The following is a 21740-nucleotide window of genomic DNA, read 5'->3' on the forward strand; positions in this document are numbered from 1 at the left end:
CACAGCACTACATTAAAAGGAAGCATTTCAGTATCGGCAAAAGTAATAACAAAAAAACTGCTTTTCACATTCAAATGCAAGATATATTCAAATACTAATCTTCTTCAAATTATAAAATTCCACAACATTTTTTAACGTACAAGATATTTTTTAAAACATCTGGCTCTGATTTAAATAGGATATTGTAAGTGTCATTCAGTCCAAAGTTTCCATATTATTCCATATAACTTCATATAGCAATGTTGCCTAAAATAAAAATGCAACAAAATATTAAAATGTAGAGAATTAGTACTAAGAGTTTATCTCCATAGCTAAAGATTTGATTAGTGAATTATTATTCAGAATTTCCTAACTTTTCATTGGAAACAATGGAATATATCCAGGCAACTGGCTTGTAAGACAGACAAGTTTTGTCATACATCGATCAATTTGCAGAATAGTTCCTCGGTTTCACAACACACAAAATAAAGATAACATTACTGCTTATTCAACATTTTCCCTCTTTTGTCTTATCTAAATATAAGATTCAGTACAAARTAGTCTTCAAATATATTAATCGATTGCAGACAGGCATTCCTGGCATGTGATTTTACTAACAGTTCACGCACAGTTACAGCAACATACAGCAATCTCCTACTCAAAGGCAGGCAAGAGTACGAAAACATAAAAGCAAAGCACAAATAGGGAGCTATCTATCAATATATGTTTTTGTGATTTATTTTAGGAAAGCCTTCTTCAGTGCTGTAGCTGCTGATTCTAGTGGTACTGCAAAATAAACGCAAACACTTCTTCAGGTTCAGGTACTAGCCAGCATCACTCTTCCTGAAACAAATACCTCCTCCTAGCTAAAAATGTTAGGTTTTAGGCATATAAGTGTTAGAAAAATAAGCAAGTAAGTAAACGCACAACACTGCCACCAGAATACCAGTTGCTAGTATTTCTGCTAGCACTGTGCTTTGTCCACTGAAGTCATATTATCATAGTATCATCTTATATCACTGAGTAAAGTTGGACACCACGAAAAAAGCATCTAGTTAAATGACCAGAGGTGAAGAGGATGAATAGGAAAGTTAAGGGGTCAAGGCTTTATATTAACTTACCTTACCTATTCTTTTCCTTTTTTAAATTTATATTAACTATGAAAGAATAAAAAATATTCCTCCGTACAAAACAGTACAAGAATATTACATGTTAAATGTTCAGCTGTTCACTACTTTTGAAAAATCCAGAAAAGAATAAGAATAACCTTAAAATAAATCTGGTTAATTCTAAAGAATTTTCTCATAGACATCCAAAAGAATCTCCTGACTATGGTTTTAAACAGATGAAAGGAAATAACATCTGTAAATGACGTGACGTAGGATATTTTAATCTGTCCATTCATTCCCTAGTTTTACCATAGCACCTTTTAACAGTCTTAAGATCAGTTTTTTTTTTTTAATCTTAGTTACATTTACTCAGTTTAATATTTATAGTAGCTATATTTTAGGACTCAGACAATACACAATAAGTATACACTTAATAGTGTAATTAAATAGTATCATTTTTTGGAATTGTACACTCGTACTATTTATACCATCCATCTGTACTGAAGTGTTCTCTTGAATGTATTATCAGTCCCTAAATGAACTTGGGAGTAAAAATTATGTAATCATAAGAAATTAATTATAAAGAAGTTAATAATTATTAATCTAAAAGAATCAATAATTTAATGCCATCACTCCAGCTAACTTAAGTACTACTAAGCTGTCCTGCATGTCAGATACAGGTAGATAGAAGTAAGTAATCAATCAGTTAATAACAACAACACAAACGTAATGTTTGGGTAAAGCTGTCCTCAAATACTCCACAAGTGTTCCGTGCAATTGCTACAGACATCTGAAATAGATGTCCATACAGACATACACAGAAATGAACATTTTAGCTAAAGAAATATATTTTGTCTCGTTAACACATTTTACCAGAAGCGAGCTGAAACTGGTTATTTCCTCAGTACCTAAAGAACTGACTTCTCAGTGAGCAGCTGGTGCAAATCTATATGTCACTGATAAATTACGTGTTCAAAAGCACTTACCAGGTAATATAGTTAAAATGGGATGTTACTGCAAAAATTTTGTTTTTAACTAGCTAGGATTTATTAACAAATCAGAAGAACATCACGAATGTGAAAACAAAAGACAAAAACTACCCAAATTTATAAAAAGACGATATAATTTTTCCTTTCAGGAGTGAAAAGGGGGAGGGATAGAGAAAAGGGAAATGGGAAAGTAGAGTGATCCTACTAAACCGGTTTTAGTATTTCAGAACATTACCAGTTTTCCTGAAACAACATCCCAGGATGCTGTAGAGCCTAAGGAATGAAGCACCTGCAGCACAACAGTGCAGAAACTATTTTACACGGGAGAATAGCATTGAAAAAGCCAGTGCTTACCTGTACGCAGTTCCTCCCTTGTTGAGGGCAACTATTACTCCTCCTTGGCAAAAGCCACCACCACAACAGAAGCATCCCAGGTCTTAGGTCCTCAATAGCCCAGGAAGCTGCCGTAGCACCTCCTACCACCCTGACTTCCAACCCTACCTCCTCTGCAGTTTGGTCACAGTAAACGTGTGCGGGATGTGTGTGAAGTAAAGTAGTGGGAAGGAAAGTATCATGTTTATTATTTTCATTTCAGGGCAAGATGAAGGATAGATTTTTCCACATGTCTACATGATGCTTTCTAATTCAGAATTCCACTAGTATTTAACTATTACTGTTTTGAATCAGAAATGGATTGTCTTTATCTGAACTATATTATACACCTGGCTGGAACTAATTCAAATTAAAGTGACTTTTTGTCTATAAGCATGAAATGGAAAACACTGGCTTTAACAGGTTAGTACCTAAATCTATTCCTTAAGTAACAAAACAAAATCACAGACATATGAGGCAAATGCTAAATTCTTATCAACTTCAATACACCTAGATTTTTAGCTAAAGTTGTTCCTCCTTTATTCACAAATAAAATACAGCTCCAGTCTTTTTTCTCAGATCCATTAATCACCTCAGACTCATTACTTACATAAGATAATACCTTAATGTGTTCTCAGTAGTTGAGCATGGCTGCTCACAAAAAAACTGAAATAATTAAATAAATAATGATTTCATAATTGCTAAATGATTAACTGATTTCTGTTAAAGAGATTTAGGGGAAATAGTAAAGCAACTTCTCTTAATTGTCCTAAAGATGTTAAAGGATACAGATCTCAGTAGAAAAGCTTTTTAAAAAAAAAAAAATTATAAATAACTTTATAAATAACTTCTCAGAGATTTCAGATCATGATGTGGAGGTTATTTTTACCTTCTCCCAAAAAACAGAAGGTTGATGGCCTGAGAAGGAGGATAATAAATTCTGGATAGGAAAACAACTGTGGCTAAGTTTCAATGTTCTGAGGATCTTACCACGATCCTTCAGCACATAAAAAATAACTTACCAGATGATATTCTTAGATTTTTAGGACAAAAATGACTTTGTATTTTTTGTTTACAAAGAATTGCACAATAGTAACTTAAAAAAAAAAAAAGAAGAAAAGAATTTTGGAAGCATCAGGTACACATAATTGATACTTATGTTGGCACAGTTCAGACTAACTCCTCTGGCTCAGCTTCCAAATTCTATCCACTCTCTCCCTTCTTGTCTTTTTCTTCATCTCCTTCCCATTAGGATGAAGTACTACTGTCTTGTGATCAACTTGTGATTACATTAGAGGTTTTTGTTCCTCTTGCTATCACCAAAACTTCAGTAACACTAATCATCAAAATCACCCCTGGCTACAGCTCTACAAGCAAGTTATTCATGGGAGAATGAAAATTCACAAGTCCCTGTATAGTTTCCATTCACACTACCTCGCCTGTTGAAAGATGTGGGTATTGCTGTTTAGAATGATTGCTGACAATATTTCATCTTGTGAAACCAGATTAGTCAGATATAGTGTAGAAGGGAAAGGGAAGTTTGTCCCAGGAATAATTCTAAAATATTATTTCATATTAATGAAATATTATAAACTATGTATATGACATAATATTCATACAATATCAATATTGTGTGAAATATATTTATTTCACATAATTAATCCATACAATACTGTCCCCAGATTCTTCCTTGCCATGAAAAAAGTGCCTCAGTGTACAAAAGCGACGGCTGGGTGTTGGATGTCATTTCCAATGATTTGAATCACCTTGTTTGTCATGACCTTGGCTAAGAGTAAATTTTATGGGAGGGAATGTCAATTTTAGAAGGAAAAGCATTTGATCTTTCTATTGCAATTGCTTTATATTTGAGCACAACTTTTTTCTATCTTCTTAAACTGAGGCTGAAAGTAAGAGCCTGTACTCTTCTGAGGCACAAATACGCCTCATACATTAATTTATAAGTAATAAATATTGGAACGTGTTGAATTTTATCCACAGCAAAATGTAGGAAAGTTCTGAGTCCATGCGTTCACATTATAGCTTGTTTCCTGTCCAGCTTATTTACCCCAACCCTTTGAAGGGCAACAAGGTAAGTAACCAGATCCCAAGCACTAGCAATACCATTAACATGCTGTTTGGAGCCTTGGATTTACTTATTTATTGAGGAGATGGAGGGACAAATGGAAGAGAAAAAGAGGAGAAATAATTATATTAGCCAAAGCACACCAAAAAACACACCTGCACGCATCCTCAAATTACAGGTACAGCATAACTGGCTATAAAGCTTGTCTAAACCCTATGTTGCTATAAAATCAGGTTTATTCTAAAAAAAAAAAAAAAAAAAATATGCCTCCTATCCACCTTAAATTGAATTTGGAAAAGACAGAGCCCAGCTGTCAGTGAGCACAAGTTGACAGTGATGATTAAAATGACTCATATTCCAAAGCCGCCCCCCTGAGCCTGTCCCCTGTGATTTTTTTTTTCAAAGGTCCAAGCACAGCACAGTTTCACTGCGGATGGAGCAGCTGCATCAGCAGGTCTTCACCTACGCAGAATGGAGACACACTTCCCATTTAATTTTCCCCAATGCACAGAGAGAACTACTTCAGCATAACACAAATCCTGAAAGCTCTGTCATAATTCAGAGTCTCATCAAGGATTAATGGTGACTCACGTACTGCTTACATCTTTAGGAAAAAAATAGAAATCAGTATCACTTTTCTCCTTTTTTTTTTTTTTTTTCTCTTTTTTTTCTCCCCTGCCTTTTTATTTTGCACTTCAGGGAGCTCAGAAATGCTCACACAGCAAAGCTTTGAATCCAAAATTACCACAGACTCTGCTTGATTGTTGGGGCTTAGAATGGGGGAAAAGGGAAAGGAAGAAGGACACAAAATGGTTGTATATGTTTTACACTGCTGCAGTTCAATGTTCTGTGTCAGAAAATATAAAAACAATTATAGTCTTCTTACACTTTTACTCCCTAAAAGGAATCCAAGCATAAACACAGACATAGAAAGAGAGAGAGAGAAGAAAAAGAAAAGCTATTTTCTACCACATTCAAAATACTATAAGAAATACTATAACTTACACATCTGCTGCCTCATTTATCTCCATATTCTCCCATTATCATATTCATCTCCATATTCTCCCAATATCATATTCATCATTTATTCAATTTTCCCTTTTTATTTCCCCCTTTGATCCCTTTCCCATGTAAACTATCATCCAGTTCATAAGTTAGGCCTAAAGGATCTAGCAAGTCACCTGCACTAGGCAACATCAAATGTTTCCCAACGTGCTAGAAGAGAAGACAAGATGTCTGCTAGACAAAAATACTGCAAAGACTTGCATATACACTTGTATGGGAGCTAGCCACTGTACTCAGAATAATTTTCTATTGATTTAGATTTTTAAATTGAAAAATAAGTAACACAAGTCACATTAGATATCTAAGGTTCCTTTACAGTATTATCAAACATGCTATTTCTCAAGTACTTCATAGTACCAGTTTTACTCATCCATTTTTCCCTGAACTGCATAGCAAAATCTGACAGAGTCATTTCCTAGAGGAAAAAGAATCACACTTTATTTTCATGTTTCTAAATTTATGCCATTTATGTACATTCCCAGGTCTCCAATATACAGGACAATAAGTGACTTATATTGGCAATCAACTTTTCAAGCCTGATTTGAAAGGCATACCCAGAAACATGGTAGCGAAACAGAACTGGAATTTAAGGAAATTTGTCATTTAGTCACCTCCTCTTCAAGGGAGTGAGGAGGCCTTAGACCTGCACAGATATATAAAGCGTATCCTTTTGCATTTAAAAGCATAGCAAATTAGTCTTTTGCTTTCTGGAAACTTGACCTGAAAGATCATACCCAATATTTCAGGATTAAAGAACTCATTTATTGTAGTTTTTCATTGCAGAATTTCTAATCTTCTGATGATTTATTTTAGGCTATTGTTCCAAATCGCTCATCCTTCAAGGTTTGTTTCTTTTAAGCAAGGGATTGAATTATCATTCACAGATACTTTCCTAAAAATGTGTGATAGTTTTCACACAGTCTGGTTACATAACACATGGAAAATACACCAAGCAGCAGGTCTACACAAACTACACAATTACAAAAAAAAAAAAAAAAAAAAGAAAAAAAAAAATCCTTTCAATAGGATAAATCATAAAGTACATCATAAATCTAATTTCCAGACAACTAAGCCTTAAACAAGGACTAGTGTTACAGCATCTATTCTTATAATAGTTATAAGAATTTTTTTAAACAATATAATAATTAATACCTGCCTTAACATACACACGTTTCTAAGGGGAAAAACAACCAGAGGGAATATATTGATTTATACCTTCTTTTATAGTAGACAGTTTAGATTATTAGAGCAGCAGTGTCTGAGAAGACTCAGTTCTTTCTCCTCCACCTGTARCCTTCCAGGTTCTGTTGACATGGGTGGTATGAACCAAACCCACAAAATGTTAATTTCAAGAGCCAAGAGCTTGTCTAAACAGGAGAACTAAGGAAAAAACACCTCTGCACTAGCTGCCTTTCATGGCTGTCTGTACCTGCACATACACAGTTCAGTGCAATGTCAAGGTCAGAAGTACATATTTAAATTCCACTGAGTATTGTATTCATTGATGGTCCATTATAGACACTCAAAAAGTAATTAGGCAAGAACTACCCATTATTAATTTTGTGTCTCGCACTCTAGTAACCAGTTACCACCGAGTCTCCCTGACTTTATCATGTTTCCTTTCTCTCAAGCTCCTCTCAGTTGCTCACGGGACCTCTCCATGAGGATTCTTGACTAACTCCAAGTTGCAAAGAAAATACATCAACCCCCGTGCAAAAGCTTCTTGGTCAGCTTGTTACAACCTTCACTCCAACAGAGTGGTGTTAAAAATTATAATGCAAATTAGGAAGAATTATTACTAATAATCCCCCCAAAGATACAGCACAGCAATTTAAGCAAGTAGACTTGTTCTTTACTTTATCCCCAAAATTACTACTACTTGTTTCAACAGCTTGGGGACTATACAAGAGAGCTTAAGCAAGCAGAGCTCACTTAAGTGAAGCAAGCAGCACTGAGTCCATTGAGCAGCTACAGTAAGAGAAGTATATAATAGCAACCAAAAGATACTCAAAACATTCAAAATGAGGCAGGGCACACAAGCACATGTTCTCATTTGGAAGTAAGGATGGAAGCCACAGTAACAGGAGGAGGGGGCCAGCCTCTTTTCAGTGGTGGCCTGTGATAGGACTAGAGGAAACGGCCACAAGCTGAGGCACCAAAAGTTCCAGAGGAACTTAAGAAAACACTTCTCGACAGTGAGGGTGCCAGAGCCCTGGAACAGGCTGCCCAGAGAGGTTGTGGAGTCTCCTTCTCTGGAGATCTTTAAAACCCGCCTGGACGCAGCTCTGTGCCACGTGCTCTAGGTGACCCTGCATGTGCAGGGGGGTTGGACTAGATGACCTCTGAGGTCCCTTCCAACCTTAAGCATTCTATGAACAACATGGGTAACTTGTGGGCAAGGTTGCCAAAAGGGCTATCGTACCGTAGGAGGCAGCAGAAGAGGCACCTCAGATAAACCTCTGTGCAACCTTCTAGGCCCTGATGCAAAAAGATCGACTTCTGGCAGCATTTGAAAACAGAATTAGACAAAGACAGATGGAAAATACACCAGGATCACGGATGCAGTCAAATAAAATGCCACCCAGATAAGCTGTTACAAGTTGAAAGATGTTTCAAAAAACCTCTCTGTTCACCCGTGGTTCTGCAATAGACAGAGTCCAGACTGAGTCCGTGTACAGACTGAGTCCGTGTACTTTAAAACACTTGCTGCACTTGTGTTATAATATGTGGCAACAATATCAGTTTCAAATGGTCTGTTAGAGGATGACTAAGTCATGTGCCAGGACTGTACAAATCACTGTGAAAAGGTGGAAGTACTAGTAAGTTGAAACCTAGTTAATGCAGACATTAGACCTGCCTAACCTGAGCGCTGTGATCCTTCACAGTGTCTGAGTTCTCCGATATGTGTTGTATGTATAACAGTATAAACTAAGGCAAGCTATCAGTCCATGGTTTTGTCCTTAATTTCCACTTGGAGATATATAAACACTCCTCAAAATCTGGTGGTTTAAGCACCAAAAAAACAAACTATGATGCAATCATATACAGTGCAAGTTAAAATATCTTCCTTTTTTTTTTTTTTAAACAACATTATATCTTATGATTTCTTTGACCTTGATTCTGTTCAAACTTTAATACAATTTTACTGAAGATGACAGAGGTCTATTACTAATGCTTTTGCAATTTTAAAGCAATTTATTATAGAGTAGAATCTATATGTCTATCTATCACATCCTTAGGCGCCATATGTGTCTTTGGCAACTTCCACATCATGTTTTCCAAGTGCTTACTTTCCTCCCAGCAAGTATCTAATTCTGTCCCTTTTTACCTTTTAGTTTCTGCAGTGATTTATGATGCAAAGATGATATTCTGTGCCAGGTACTCACAGGCTGCCAGCAAGCCACAAATCCCTCTGCAAAGTAACAAGCTCCTCTGTAACAATCTTTTTTTAGGAAGCCATTGCTACTGCCCTCTTTTGTCAGCCCTCACCGATACACACTGTTCTTTACAACCCAGTTTTGTACAGGGACTTGTCTCCCCCCTGGTTGTTCCACATTTCATTTGACAATGCAGCCTATCCCTACATGAGAGGGAAATCTAAGTCTTTGCACATGCAGCCGTAAGTCACCAGATAAAACTGAACAAATTTCACCATGTTTTGTACTAGCAAGAAGTGGGACATGAATGGCATTTCTTCAAATGCTATTCTTCCCTAGCCTGCTTCAGCTTTTCTTCCCTCTGCAGGGCCTAAGCACTCCAAGATCTGAACATCTCCTTCAACTTTACTGATTGATCTTTTTTTTTATACTATTTACCTTACTATACAAAAGTTCTTTTTCTTTATATCCATAAACAAAACCTGGTATGATATAGAAAGGGGAAAGCAGAAAATGAGAAACAACATTCCATCAAAAATATTATTACTACTATGCATCACTATGAAAGTGTGCACAATTTTTTTTTTTCTTTAAATACGTTCAAAGTCTCCTTCCTGAGTATATTTTAAGATGATATATGCAAACATTACTTATCTGGAAGTTTAGTCATCTTCCCAGCACCTACACGTGAGATAAAAATATGATTTACTTCAATATCTTGATTCCAGACAGCACAATCTTAAACAAACACAGGAAACTTTCCAAGGGACAGCGGGGAATTTTTACTGTGTGTACTAGTCTTCAAACACAGCGTTGCTAATAGAGGCAACTGCCTCTTTTGAGTTCAAAGGGTTATTTTCTCTGAAATTTTGAACATTATCTCTGTATTGATGCATATAAGAAGCCCTTTGCCACATGGTAATTTCTCATTCCCAACTGCTCATACATATGGCTTAGCCACTGGTTTCAACAAATTAGAGAGAATGCCAAAATATCTTTTTAATTACTCTGAGTCCCGGCAACAGTCCAGGCCTACACTAGGTCAACAGCAAGTTTCTAGTTCTCAAACATATTATTTTCTAGTTCTTGTGATTTAGCTGTAGGATGTCCTCTCCACCATGCTGTAGCTATCCTAAAACACTCCCAGAGGCACTTCAGAGCATTTTCTCCCCTCTGCTATTGGCTTACAAGGGAGAAGAACAAAAAGATTGATGAATAACGACATCATTAATCTCAGAACTGCTTTCATCCATGATACTGTATCTTTGAAGCTCAACAAAATATTTGGAGGATTACCAAGTTAATATAAAACCACAAATAGCAAAATCACTAAAAAAATGCCATTTTTCAATAAATTTAAGTTATATGCCACAAAAGTTAAAAAAAACCTCAGGGAAAGAAAAAAATATCATTTTGATCTCTAATGTAAACAATGATGCTCATAGAATTGCTAATATCTGAAACTTAACTGGACTTTTGGCTACCTTCTTACCATTGGCTGATATATATTTCCATTAAGAATTATGACATTTGAATCTGTAAAGAATTAATGCTTTCTTTTTATGAGTATACAGTTAAAGACAATATTTGTGCAGTTATATTCTTCTAGAATTTCTCCGAATATCTTAATCTTAAGTAGACACCTTCTTTACTGTAACTGGATCTTCATGTTTTAATAATGATGTAATTAACTATGTCTCTCAACTATTTCTCAGCATAGCGTATTTTCTTGATTCTTTGCATGACATAATAGTATTCAGATACACACTCTCTATTATGAAGGTGGTTTTTTTTTATTATTTTTTTAAATGAAAACCACTTTTTCTTACATGACTGTTAGCAGATGTTAACATGTCTAATTATAGTGTTACTGCAGCATTGCCTTCTCTTGTGCAGTGTTCTTTCCTCCACTGTGCAGGAAAGAGGAAAAGATACATCTTCATCCTTCATTCCTACATCTTAGGCATCTTCAGGGGATAAGCGAGATCTAATCTAGACCTCAGTGTCAAATAAACTCTAGAATCAAAGCTGCTCCCTGTAATTAGATCCACAATAACATTATCTGTRCCTCTGCCTGACTCAAATTCACACCCGCTCTGGCAGTCCTGGTAARTGTTATATAAATCCTGAGACTGAACAATCCCTATCTTTACTGACAAATAGGAACATTCCAATAACAAATCTGATTTATTACTAGGCATGCCTGACGCTATTCCACTATAGAGAGCAAAACTTCCAAAACATTAATTCTCAAGCATATAGGAACAAAGCGCAAAATAATATATTTTCATTGTTCTACTTGTAYGATGACATTTTTATTACTTCTATGATGGGACACACGTACTCCCATAACCACTGCTTCTTATTGGTGCAAAATTGCCAGCCAACTGAGTTCTATGGGCTTTACTTCTGTGAATAAAATAAACTGTTCTATACTTAAGAATAATGCCAAATTTTGCATCAGAACAAATAATCCCATTGCCTATTCATGCTCATAGAGTCTTTCTATTCCATTCAGAAGGCTCAAAATGTGGAGGTAGCTTAATCTGGACAGCAGGAATACAGCAATAAAATGAGTAGTAGTCACTTCACACTCAATGTACTGCAGCCCATTCATTTTCCATAACTTCCTCTATGTGAACTGCAAAGTAGAAATACGGGATGGAGAAAGTAATTCAGTTACTTTTCTCTAGTGTGACACAGATCCTGAATTGACATTGCTGCCTTTTCCAAAGCATTTTAAATCCGAGTGGCCCTGGGTTATTGCATGCTGAGGCAGGAATGAGGCAATGCAGAGCATCAAGTTCTCGCATCCTTCCATCGTCTTCCTGCACAGCTTCCCACTGCTTCGACTCTGTGAGCCTTTATATCAGCTCACCTCATCCCCCCYAGAGAGATGTTGTACATATAAAGGTGAGTTTCCAGAAACTGCCAAATTCTATCTCATCACAAAAGAATAATGATTTTTGGACATACTTCAAAACAATCGAAGCTACAGACACAGAAACACCTACGCTTATGGATCCTATAATCCCCACTCCTTACAAAGGCAGATTTTGGTAAAGGTGATCTAGATGGACTGCATTTGGCCTTATTCTGAGCTTGSCTAAACTAGCGTGCAAACAAAATGTAATTCAATTTAGAATTTGACCCTTCACATGGGAATATCTTAGGCTATCTGCACAATTTCCTGTGTCTTATTTTTTCTTTAGATTCTGCACTATGGAGAAAATGGTGAAACATACTTGGGGAGTGGGCTTGTTTTCTGGAAAAAATCCAGGTACATTCAAAAAATAAATGAACTATTAAACAATTTATAAACACTTAAGAAATATTAAAACACAATGAAGTCAAATAAATATATTTAAATTTAAATTCCATATAGCTGGTCACAYTGGAGTAATCAGTTGCTCCTATGTGATCAGATCCCCAGTGCTCTACCTCAAGTGGATTGGAAAAAAGACACATGGACATCCAGCTATAAAATTTCCCCATCCCTTTCACTCTTTTCAGCCCCCCAGAGCTCAGCAGGCAGGCAGGCAATCACATTTCTAGGTCAGATGCGACCCGGGCTGCAAGCCCATCCTGCAAGCAGCCCTGCTGCTCCTAGAGAAGTGGCCATGGGAGGCGGTTCCTCATGGAGTCCCATGACCAGAGCTCGTGACTCCCAGTGAAGCTACAGGAAAAGATCAAAGTGTGAATCATGGGACCCCATGATAAGAGCATGAGGGCAGCCCCGCGTTCCAGGGACATGGCTGGGGCTGCCCTCATTCCCCCCGTGCAGCACTGCCACATTGAAGCCACTTACTCACACTCAGCAGCTTCCCTGTGACTTATCGCTGCACATTTTGAACACATCCCATTGCACCTGCAGTGCATGAGGTTTGGTATTCCTGCCCACTCCTCGCAGCCAGGTGTAGGTTTGCTAGGCAAAACCACAGGCATCTTCATCCTCAGGGGCTTGTTGGCTACAGCCAGCGTTTCTGGTGACCCTGGGCCACACAGGATAGGGCTCYGGCCGGGCAGTGTGCGGTTAGTCCAGCCTGCACTGCCCCATCCAGACAGAAAAGGCACCTTGGAGCTACCACTAACTGGTAGGAGGTACCACTAACCACTGGTAGTGACCACTACCGGCAACAGAGTGGTCTGAAGGGGGAATATCACAATAAACTTTTCCTCAAGGTGATGAAAAGTACAAATCTGTACTGCATAGATCAAAATTGGGGGGAGGAAAGGGGAGGGAACAAGCAGATATGCCCCAAAACAACTGCTAAAATCCTCCAAAGTTTGACCCTGTTTTTTCCAGTTTTTGTGGACTTCATGCAAAGACCTTTCTGCAAGGCCACAGGCAAAGTGGGAGAGATGCACGTGGGTGTGGAGTACATTAGAGACACTGTAGGAGGGAAACAAAGTGCTCTCTGTGGGATGCAGGCCCGCATGCCACACAGGACACGGGTAGCCCTGAGGGCACAAGTGTGGGATTGGCTTGAGGTTCTCTTTTTACGGTAGCTTGCATTATATGTTTGCTTTTTGTTTCCCACTTAAAGTTAGAAGAGAACAAAAATAAGTCTCTGAGAAGTTTAAAGGAAACCTTAAAGACCTGATTCACAAACATCTTACAGTCAACCAGAAGAGCTTAGGAGGGCACAGATTTCTTTTGGTAGAGTTTAATTACAATCTGGAATCTTGTGTAACTTAGATTTTAAGCATACATAAGAGGAAACCCTCACCAACTCATTTGCTATCACCGTGATTCAAATTAATGCAAGGCTAAAGTCCTTTTTATCAGCTCCATCTACTAGCTATGTCAATTATGTTCACATCCAGCAACATCAAGTCCATTTTTTCCACCAAAAAATCCTCTTAGCATTAGTAAAAGTCATTCATTGACGCAAACCGCAGAGAAAGAGCCAACCCTCTCCATTCAGGTTGAGCTCCTGCCCTCCTGGGAGCACAGCATGAAAGCCCTGGCCCTGCTCTGCATCAGGTTGAAATCTAGAACTTGTAATTACTGTCACTGCAATTCCAAACACAGCTGTGCTCATCCTACAAAGAAGAGTTCTTCTGTCTTAGTTGCAAAACACCCATAAAATCACCCATACCATGTCCTTAGCCAATGCATAAAATTCTAAATCATATTTTGCTAGTTTYTCGTATAAACCAGAAAACAAATATGCAAAATAGGCAAAGTGGAAAGAGCCTTTTGGACAGGCTAAGTTGTTTCTCTTTCTTCCTCCAAGAACTCAGATAGTATTTTTAAATCATCCCTTGATATGTTTAAAAATAGGTATTTTGTCATCTATCAACTCTTATGGAAAAAATTACAAACGCAATCAATACAATTCCAGCTATTGGTTGCCATCTACATTATGCATTCAAACAGCCTTAGAAGAGTACATATAGATCACTGTGAAAACAAATGGCACTCTGCCAAACTATAGCACAGAGCAAAAGTAGGCCAGTCATCTGCTTAAAACCTGCTGTCACTAAAATCAATGACTAACATGTTGTGGAATATTTTACTTGATTCTAGTTAGAAATGCAGAATAACACTGCAGTCACTGCACAACAAGATGGGATTTAATGCTTTGGGCAAGAAGCTGTTTTGTGTTCATTTTTTAAGATAGAAATAAGCCACTGTAAATAACATGCTTTTTAAAGGCCTGATAGTAATCCTCAAAATGATGCATGTGGTGCATGATTAAAATACATTTTTTTAAATAACAATAGTTAAATTTCAAGGAAATTATTTCTGTAATTGTTGCTATGTGGACCAGTTTAAATAGAAAGGTTTTCCTGCTAGAGATGTCATGAGAAAGTTTGTAAGGACGCTAATGTTGATTTCATTTCTTCTTTTCATTTATACTAGTTATTATGCATTCTTAATAACTTTCAGGTTGTCACTAGATTTTAAAAAGGCAGAAGAAAGATCAAAAAGAGAACATGATAAAGCATTATGTCACTTCCAGCTCCCTCACTTCCAGCTATTCTGTGAGACCTGAAAGGTATAATTGTGCTCTGCCTGTAGAGACAGCTGCCATATAGATGCAAATGAGGGTCACAGGAATTTCCATAAAAGACAGAGCTTCTGTTGCTTTGGGCACCRCCCCCTTCACAATAACATCTGAATCACTGATGGGAAAACATGATAAAAGAAGCAAGTATTTTTTACTTATTTGCTTATGATAAAACTCACGAAGGATAGTCTGTCCCAGGCAAACAGAACTTCAAAAGGTAACTCCCAGTTCTTCAAGTTTKCCATATAAAATTTATTTTCAGATAGAAATACAGAAATAGATAAGAAACATAGAAAAGGTCTAACCACTGACAGTGTATTATATTTAATATTTTAGTTTGGTTTTAAGGATGATGTCAAGCATCCGTAGCAAAAGATTATGTATGTTACAAATATGAAAGCAGTGGCCACCACAAAATGTAAAACTTAGGTGTAGAAATATTCAGATAACAGGTGAAAAATTTAAAAATAATTAAAAAAAAAGTTCCAGCTTGTTGCTGGAAGGGCTGAACTCTTTTCTTTCATGTAATTTTTAAATCAGGTTGTGCCCTGCATACAACATACTATTTAAGTCTTTATAAAAGCACACATATACACAAAACTCACTGCATTTTTGAAAATAGCCCGAGTCATATGTTTCTGTACTCTTAGTTGTACAATTTCAATAAAGAATTAGTGGAAAGTTGCTGTGGTTTCTGTATGTACACGGCTCCTAAAGCGACATAGGCCTTCTCTCTTTGTACAAACCTTCATTTGTTACAGAAACTCCAAGTAAGGGGGAAAAGAAAAAAAGACCCAGAAAGCTCAAGCACATCAGGAGAGCGCCCAGCACAGGAAAACCCCAGACAGGAGTAATTGCAGTTACTTCTTCTCTGAAAGACCTACTTCTGCAGAGCACTAGTTTGCTTCCAATGGAGCAGTACTGAACATTTGTCATCAGGACATTATATAAAGCATTCCACAGGATTTAGACAAAGGAAGAAGAAAAAAGAAAAGCTTCAAATAGACTTGCACTTGCTTTACTAGCATGGTGGYCAGGAGGACACTAGTACAGAGGGGCTATTCTCATTAACTAAAAGCTTAATGTGTCTGCAAAATTAGCTTTAAAATTGTCTAAGACATCAGTACATTCAACAACAAAACACTGAATTAAAGCATTTCAGCTGCATTCTTGGAGGTCCCTTTAAAAAAAAGTATAAATAAAAAGCCTTAATACATGTCACTCACCTGAAAAGACATTAGGAAATGTCTCTGCAGAAGCCTGCACCCCTGAGGACTTTCTTGAATGAGTCAAAGGCACTCTTTCYGGTTGAAACTTCTCTCTGAAGCCCTTGTGCTCCAGGTAGCCTGCRGAGCCCACCTTCTGCACTAGCTCGCTTTTGTGACCATATACCTCATCAGTCCAGTCTGCCGAACGGCTAAACAAACCTGCCAAACTAGCAGACCTCTGCTTCTTGATTGAGACCTTTTCCTTTTTGTGAGAGGACTCCTGCCTCCTGGTGAAAAGCGGGCTCTGGGATGGGGAGGGAGAAGGTGAGTGGTTGGGAGAACTCAGTTGCCTCGTTGTGGTTTTGATGTAACAAGGATTAATTAGGTAGGGTTTAAAGCAGCGGGAACCAAGTGCGGGGCTGCCTGTTGTCCCCTYTGAGRAGGAAATGTCATTTTTCATTTCAGYGGATAAGCCATTAAGCAGGTCGTCTTGGCTGGCCGATATTGTGTGTTTATCTTCCTGAGTCTCAGCAGCACGGCTGCGGCCTGCATSCCAAACTCCATCCTCCGTGACCGAACCTTGCAGATCATCCTGCACATCACTAATTTTAGCCTCAGAATCCACTCCTGAAGCTGGAAAACACAGTGCCGAGCCATCTATCTGAGACCCGTTTTCTACTGCAGCTCCATTTAAATCCTCCTTTAGCTCGCTAGCTACAGCATCCACGCTGCCAGTGAGCCGTGCCTGCTCCTCGATCAATAGCTTGTGTTCCTSGGTTTTAAATAAGCCGTTTCCAGGAGAGCCTGCTCCATTTACCGCCTCTTTCAGTTCCCTCTCTTTTGCACAGGAGCCCGGAATGCTTTCCACAATTTCAGATCCCACTGGAAAAGCCTCCTCGGTGCCCGGGCTGCTCGCTTTGTCAGCGGGAGYTGCTGAAAGGAACCGTTCAAAATCTAAGGGGGCTGCTTGGGAATTAGCTGTGTGTCGGCCCATTGTTTTGGTGACAAGGTCCTCGGTGCCGATGCTAATTGCCCCCTGCTGCTGTTGCAGCCTAATGGCTTGCTGGATATCAGAAAGCAAATCCTCTTGTTCGGTGGCTGAATGGAAACTGTATATATCTGTGTCAGAGCCAGAGCTGGTCCTTTGTCCATCCTGTGTCTCTGCAGCAACCGGGACGGTTTCATTCCTGATTTCAAAATGCTCAACGTCTGTGTCCGAGAGACCCCCTTCATCTGCAGAGATGCTTATATCGGGAGTTTTGGTCACAATTGAATGAGTGCTGTCCAGCTCCCCCGGCGGCAAGGCCTGGCTTTCCAAAACATCCTCCCTCGAACTGCTATTCCCATCTTTAGCCTTGGATAGATTTTTTCTGATCCTTAAATTTGAAAACACCGAGGCCCTCGAGTCCGACTTACCCTTCTTCTTACCAGATTCACTTCCTTTTGCATGCTTCCCCAGTCCCCTCCTGCTTCCCGCTGCCTTCTTTGTGCCATCTGTATCCTTGGGCCCTGAGACATCCTCTCCTCCGTCATGTACATCACCTGCATTCTTCTTTAGCTTCCCATCTTGATTCCCCATGATTTTCCGCAGCACAACGCGTTCAGAAATCAAGCCATGCTCCCGGATTTCCTCCCCTCGGCCTGCCGGCGAGATCCCCTCTAGTGATGATCCAGGYTTGTTTTCAAGCGGCGGTGATGCAAGCGCAGCAAACGCTTGCTGTGCCTCTCTCCCATCTGCTAGAGCCGCCTTTTTGCATAATGTGCTGCTTGCGCCGGGCTCCGCCGGGACATGCTCAGTGCAGCACTGCGAGCTGCAGACAGCTCCTTCCAATGGCTGCTCCTCGCAGAGCTGCCGGCTTGCRGGGCTTTGGCTGCGCTCCTGCCTCTTTAGGAAAGACTCCGTGAAGAGTATTTCCTTTATAAAAGTTACTTCTTTTTCCACCGTTTTAATTGCCTGCATTGTGAGCTCGGTTTGCTACCTATTCATTTATAACTTCAGGACTTCAGTGTTTGAGTTCCTGGAAAAGACGGGGGAGGAAAAAAAAAGTTAAAAAAAGTATCATAATTACCATAATTATGCTGCAGTTGTTCACATACATAAATTAGTAACTTTGGAAAGAAAAATATTATGCTGTTTTAATAGTTTACAAGTTGCTTAAGGACATGTTGCTTTGACAGATTAAACTGTACCTCAGGCATTTTGTGTGTTTTGTGTGTTTCCTTTCTAAAGGCCACCAGGACATGATACACAATTTTAAAAGGCAAATCAAGCAGCAAGTAGACAGAAGAGGGATAAAAAGCCAAAGATCTTCCCCACCATTTTAAAGAACTTAAAATTCAATATATTATGGTAATTATAGTACCAAAAAAATGCTCCCACAATTTGTATTCTGAGAAGGTACATATACTATTATTCCCGAGAGATTCAACTCATCAATATTAAAACACATCACCATTGTTTTCACTGATAAGAACATCTGGCATGAAGCAAGATGAAACAAAGAGAAAATAAATATCACTATTCAAATACAGCTAAAGAATAGGATGAGAGTAAAGTATTCCTCTGCCTCACTCTAAATATTTAATAATGGATGTATACTCCTTGATAAAAGCTTGATAACCGTTTTGCAACCTTATGTAAGGTTTTTAATCAGTTACTTATTTTCTGTCTTATAGGTGTGGACACCCATATTTCATAAAATACTTTTCCTGAACTTTCAAAGAGGTATGCCTTTTTCTCTTTAAGAATTAGGTTTAAATATTTGAAATAACTGGCAACACACTGGCTTGCCAGATGTAATCAGTTCAGTGGTCCCATACCTTATTTTTGACCCCAACCCAAAAAAGTATGTAAGTAGATTTCTGTATATAAGACTAGGTGATCTTTAGATATGATAACTGTCTGCTTCAACTCCTGTGAAAGTTTTTTCACACGGCCCTTTAGCAGCTTCCTTTTCATCAGAGATCTCTTAGATCTTTCTGTCACAAAGATCACACATCAATCCAGAAAATGCACTTAATCTACCTAATTACTTTGTTATCTCTTTCTTCCTATCAGCAATTTCACTTTCTTTCCCTCTACCTTACCTTACATTAAGATAGGAGGGAAAAAGAGGGAAAACAAACAAACAAACAAACAATCATTTAAACTTTAAAACTATCCAGAGACCCCACTTCTCCTTTCCACCCCTGACTCACACTGCTTAACATCTTTACAAATACAGACTGTGATCACCACTAAATAATTGCCATTAAATGAGATTGGAAAGAACGACACCATTAGTGCTCTTGGTTCAGTGTTTGCTCTGAGGGACCCTGTTCAGTGCTTTTCCCAGTTCTAACTAGAATCTTATGAAGGCTTCATCTGCATTTTGTTTTGGATTTTTAGTATTCATTCATTTTGTAAATAATTTATAAAAATACTAAGATAAAAACTGCAAGAGCATGTTTTACTGTTTTGTTCCTTGACTCCTTTCCTACTTTTGATGATTATTACTGAGCTACTTGTAGCTCTCAAGACCATGTAAAGGTAAAATCTATCAACAAATTAATATAGTGCTGAAGTAATATAAAGGTTCTGTTGACTGRATATTTAAGAGAAACCTGGAACTGGTGTAACTTCCTAAAACATTCTTCTTTYCTTCCTTCTCTGTAAACATTCTCACACTGCAGCATTTGTACTGGAAAACAAAAACCAAGTCATCTGCAAACCTAGGGTAGTAAGACAGGAAAATTAGAGATCAATTTGCCTTTTTTTTTTTTTTTTTAAGTATTAGAAACAACAAGATTATAGTGATTTAAATCATTTACCTATAATGTATATTTCCTAGAAGTTTTATACAGTATAACCCAAATAATAAATTCTTCAATATTCTATATACATGGATAAGCATGGCAATTCACTGAAGTTAAGTAAGCTACCCAGATAACTATTTGGTTTCTCACTCTGCAATACTAAAATAAACCAATTATATGTATATATATATATATATAAACACACACACATATATAAAATATATACATATAAAATCATTTTCTGGAGAATCCCTCTGGCTAGTAATTTTTTTGTCTTTATGGGAAAATAGCATCATTGAAACAGCATTATTTTTATAAGAATACTTATGCATRAGGCCAGAAGATCAAATAATTTGCTGTTTCTTCCACATAAGGCAYAGAAAATGTGTTAAAAGTGGGAATGGGACATCAATTACTCCAAAGACTCTAAAGTAGGTATTATAGTACAAAACTCTCATACAACACTCGCTGTAAAGTACAGAGGGTAGCATTAAACAAACAGCATTTAAAAAAATTGTACTTATACTTTAGTTACTTTAAAAATATTTTTTTATTTACTTTTAATTACTTTAAAAAAGTAATTACTTAAAAATACTTGTACTTTTAATTACTTTAAAAACTTAATTGTACCTTATTCTTAATGGTCTTTTAGATTTTGAAAAAAAATACTTTATGTAACAAGACAGCAGAACCCAGAACATTTTTTCAGCAATATAAATGCCATTTGAAAAACTCAGAACCACTTCAACATTCTAGACCCCCAAAATAATAATAAAAAAAWATATAAATTAATTATGAAGAAGTGCTTTCAATGCTTAAGAAGGATATCTCATTTTTAAGCAGAGCCATAACTCGTTATTAGCTATTACAGACCACCAAAAAGCTCAGGTCAGTCCCAGATCCTACCTCCCTCCCCTGAGATTTTAAGCAGCCACTCACAAATTCAAGAGGAGAGACTACAAGCTCCACTCTGGTACATCCCTCATCTGCAAGGCTCTTGCAAAGCCCAAGTGACATTAATAGCAAAATCCAGCTTAAAACTCACATTTGTAGATGCCCTTTCCCTTGCACACTGAGTTTAACTTTCACACAAAGGTGCCTCTTTCAGAAGAGCAACCATTGCCACAATGAGCCAGTGCCAACACCCAACCCTGCCTCTCAGGGAGGCTCCACTCCCCCTGGGAAAAGGAAGGGCTGTGGCATCCTCATTTTCCCCACCTGAAAGCACCAGCTGAGCCAAGGCCGTTAAATCCCTGCGAGGGGGAAGGGGGAAAAAAAAAAAAAAAACAGCATTTCTCCTGTTCTCCCCACTCAACTCCAAAGTATTCCCCAGTTTCTGGCACCTCTGACCTAGGCAAAGCCGGGGAAAACCATGGTGGGAGTGCTACACTTTCCCAGGATATGAAYCCAACCACCTTGGTAGCTTTCACTTCTTACCACAGCTAATTTACTGCCGCATTTTATTTGATTAACTTTTACAGTGGTTGTCCCTGTAAGACAAGAGTAATCACATGCGTGGCAGCCCAAGCGCTAGTGGCTGTTGCAGGCCCAGCCCAGTGCACTTGTGTTTGTTGGGGTCCGATCCATAGCAATATTGTGGCAAAGCTAARCAAAATTCCCAGAGGAGAGAAACCATGGGAAGGCTGAGGTTGGGTGGCCATGGGAAAAGGGAGAGCAGGGCACCCCTGCTGCAGGGGGTCCTATGAGGCTCGGAGGCTCCCTGCACATAGGTTTGAGTGGGAGGAT

The 21740-nt window shown here is 38.2% G+C and overlaps 1 protein-coding gene across 1 annotated transcript in view; it reads right to left on the reverse strand.

Moving 5' to 3' along the window:
* The window catches only part of FMN2 (formin 2), a 156865-nt gene extending 135772 nt beyond the window's left edge, over window positions 1–21093 (reverse strand). The window contains exons 1-2 of the mRNA XM_026043284.1: window positions 21040–21093; window positions 16218–18217 (exon numbers count right to left, since the gene is read on the reverse strand). Coding sequence (XP_025899069.1) covers window positions 16218–18159 — 1942 coding nt within the window. The 5' untranslated portion in view covers window positions 18160–18217; window positions 21040–21093. The remainder of the gene's footprint in view (window positions 1–16217; window positions 18218–21039) is intronic.
* Between the last annotated feature and the right edge of the window lie 647 nt (window positions 21094–21740).

This window comes from Nothoprocta perdicaria, unplaced genomic scaffold (genome assembly GCF_003342845.1).
Source record: "Nothoprocta perdicaria isolate Ctin4 unplaced genomic scaffold, notPer1 scaffold_328, whole genome shotgun sequence".
Lineage (NCBI taxonomy): Eukaryota > Metazoa > Chordata > Aves > Tinamiformes > Tinamidae > Nothoprocta > Nothoprocta perdicaria.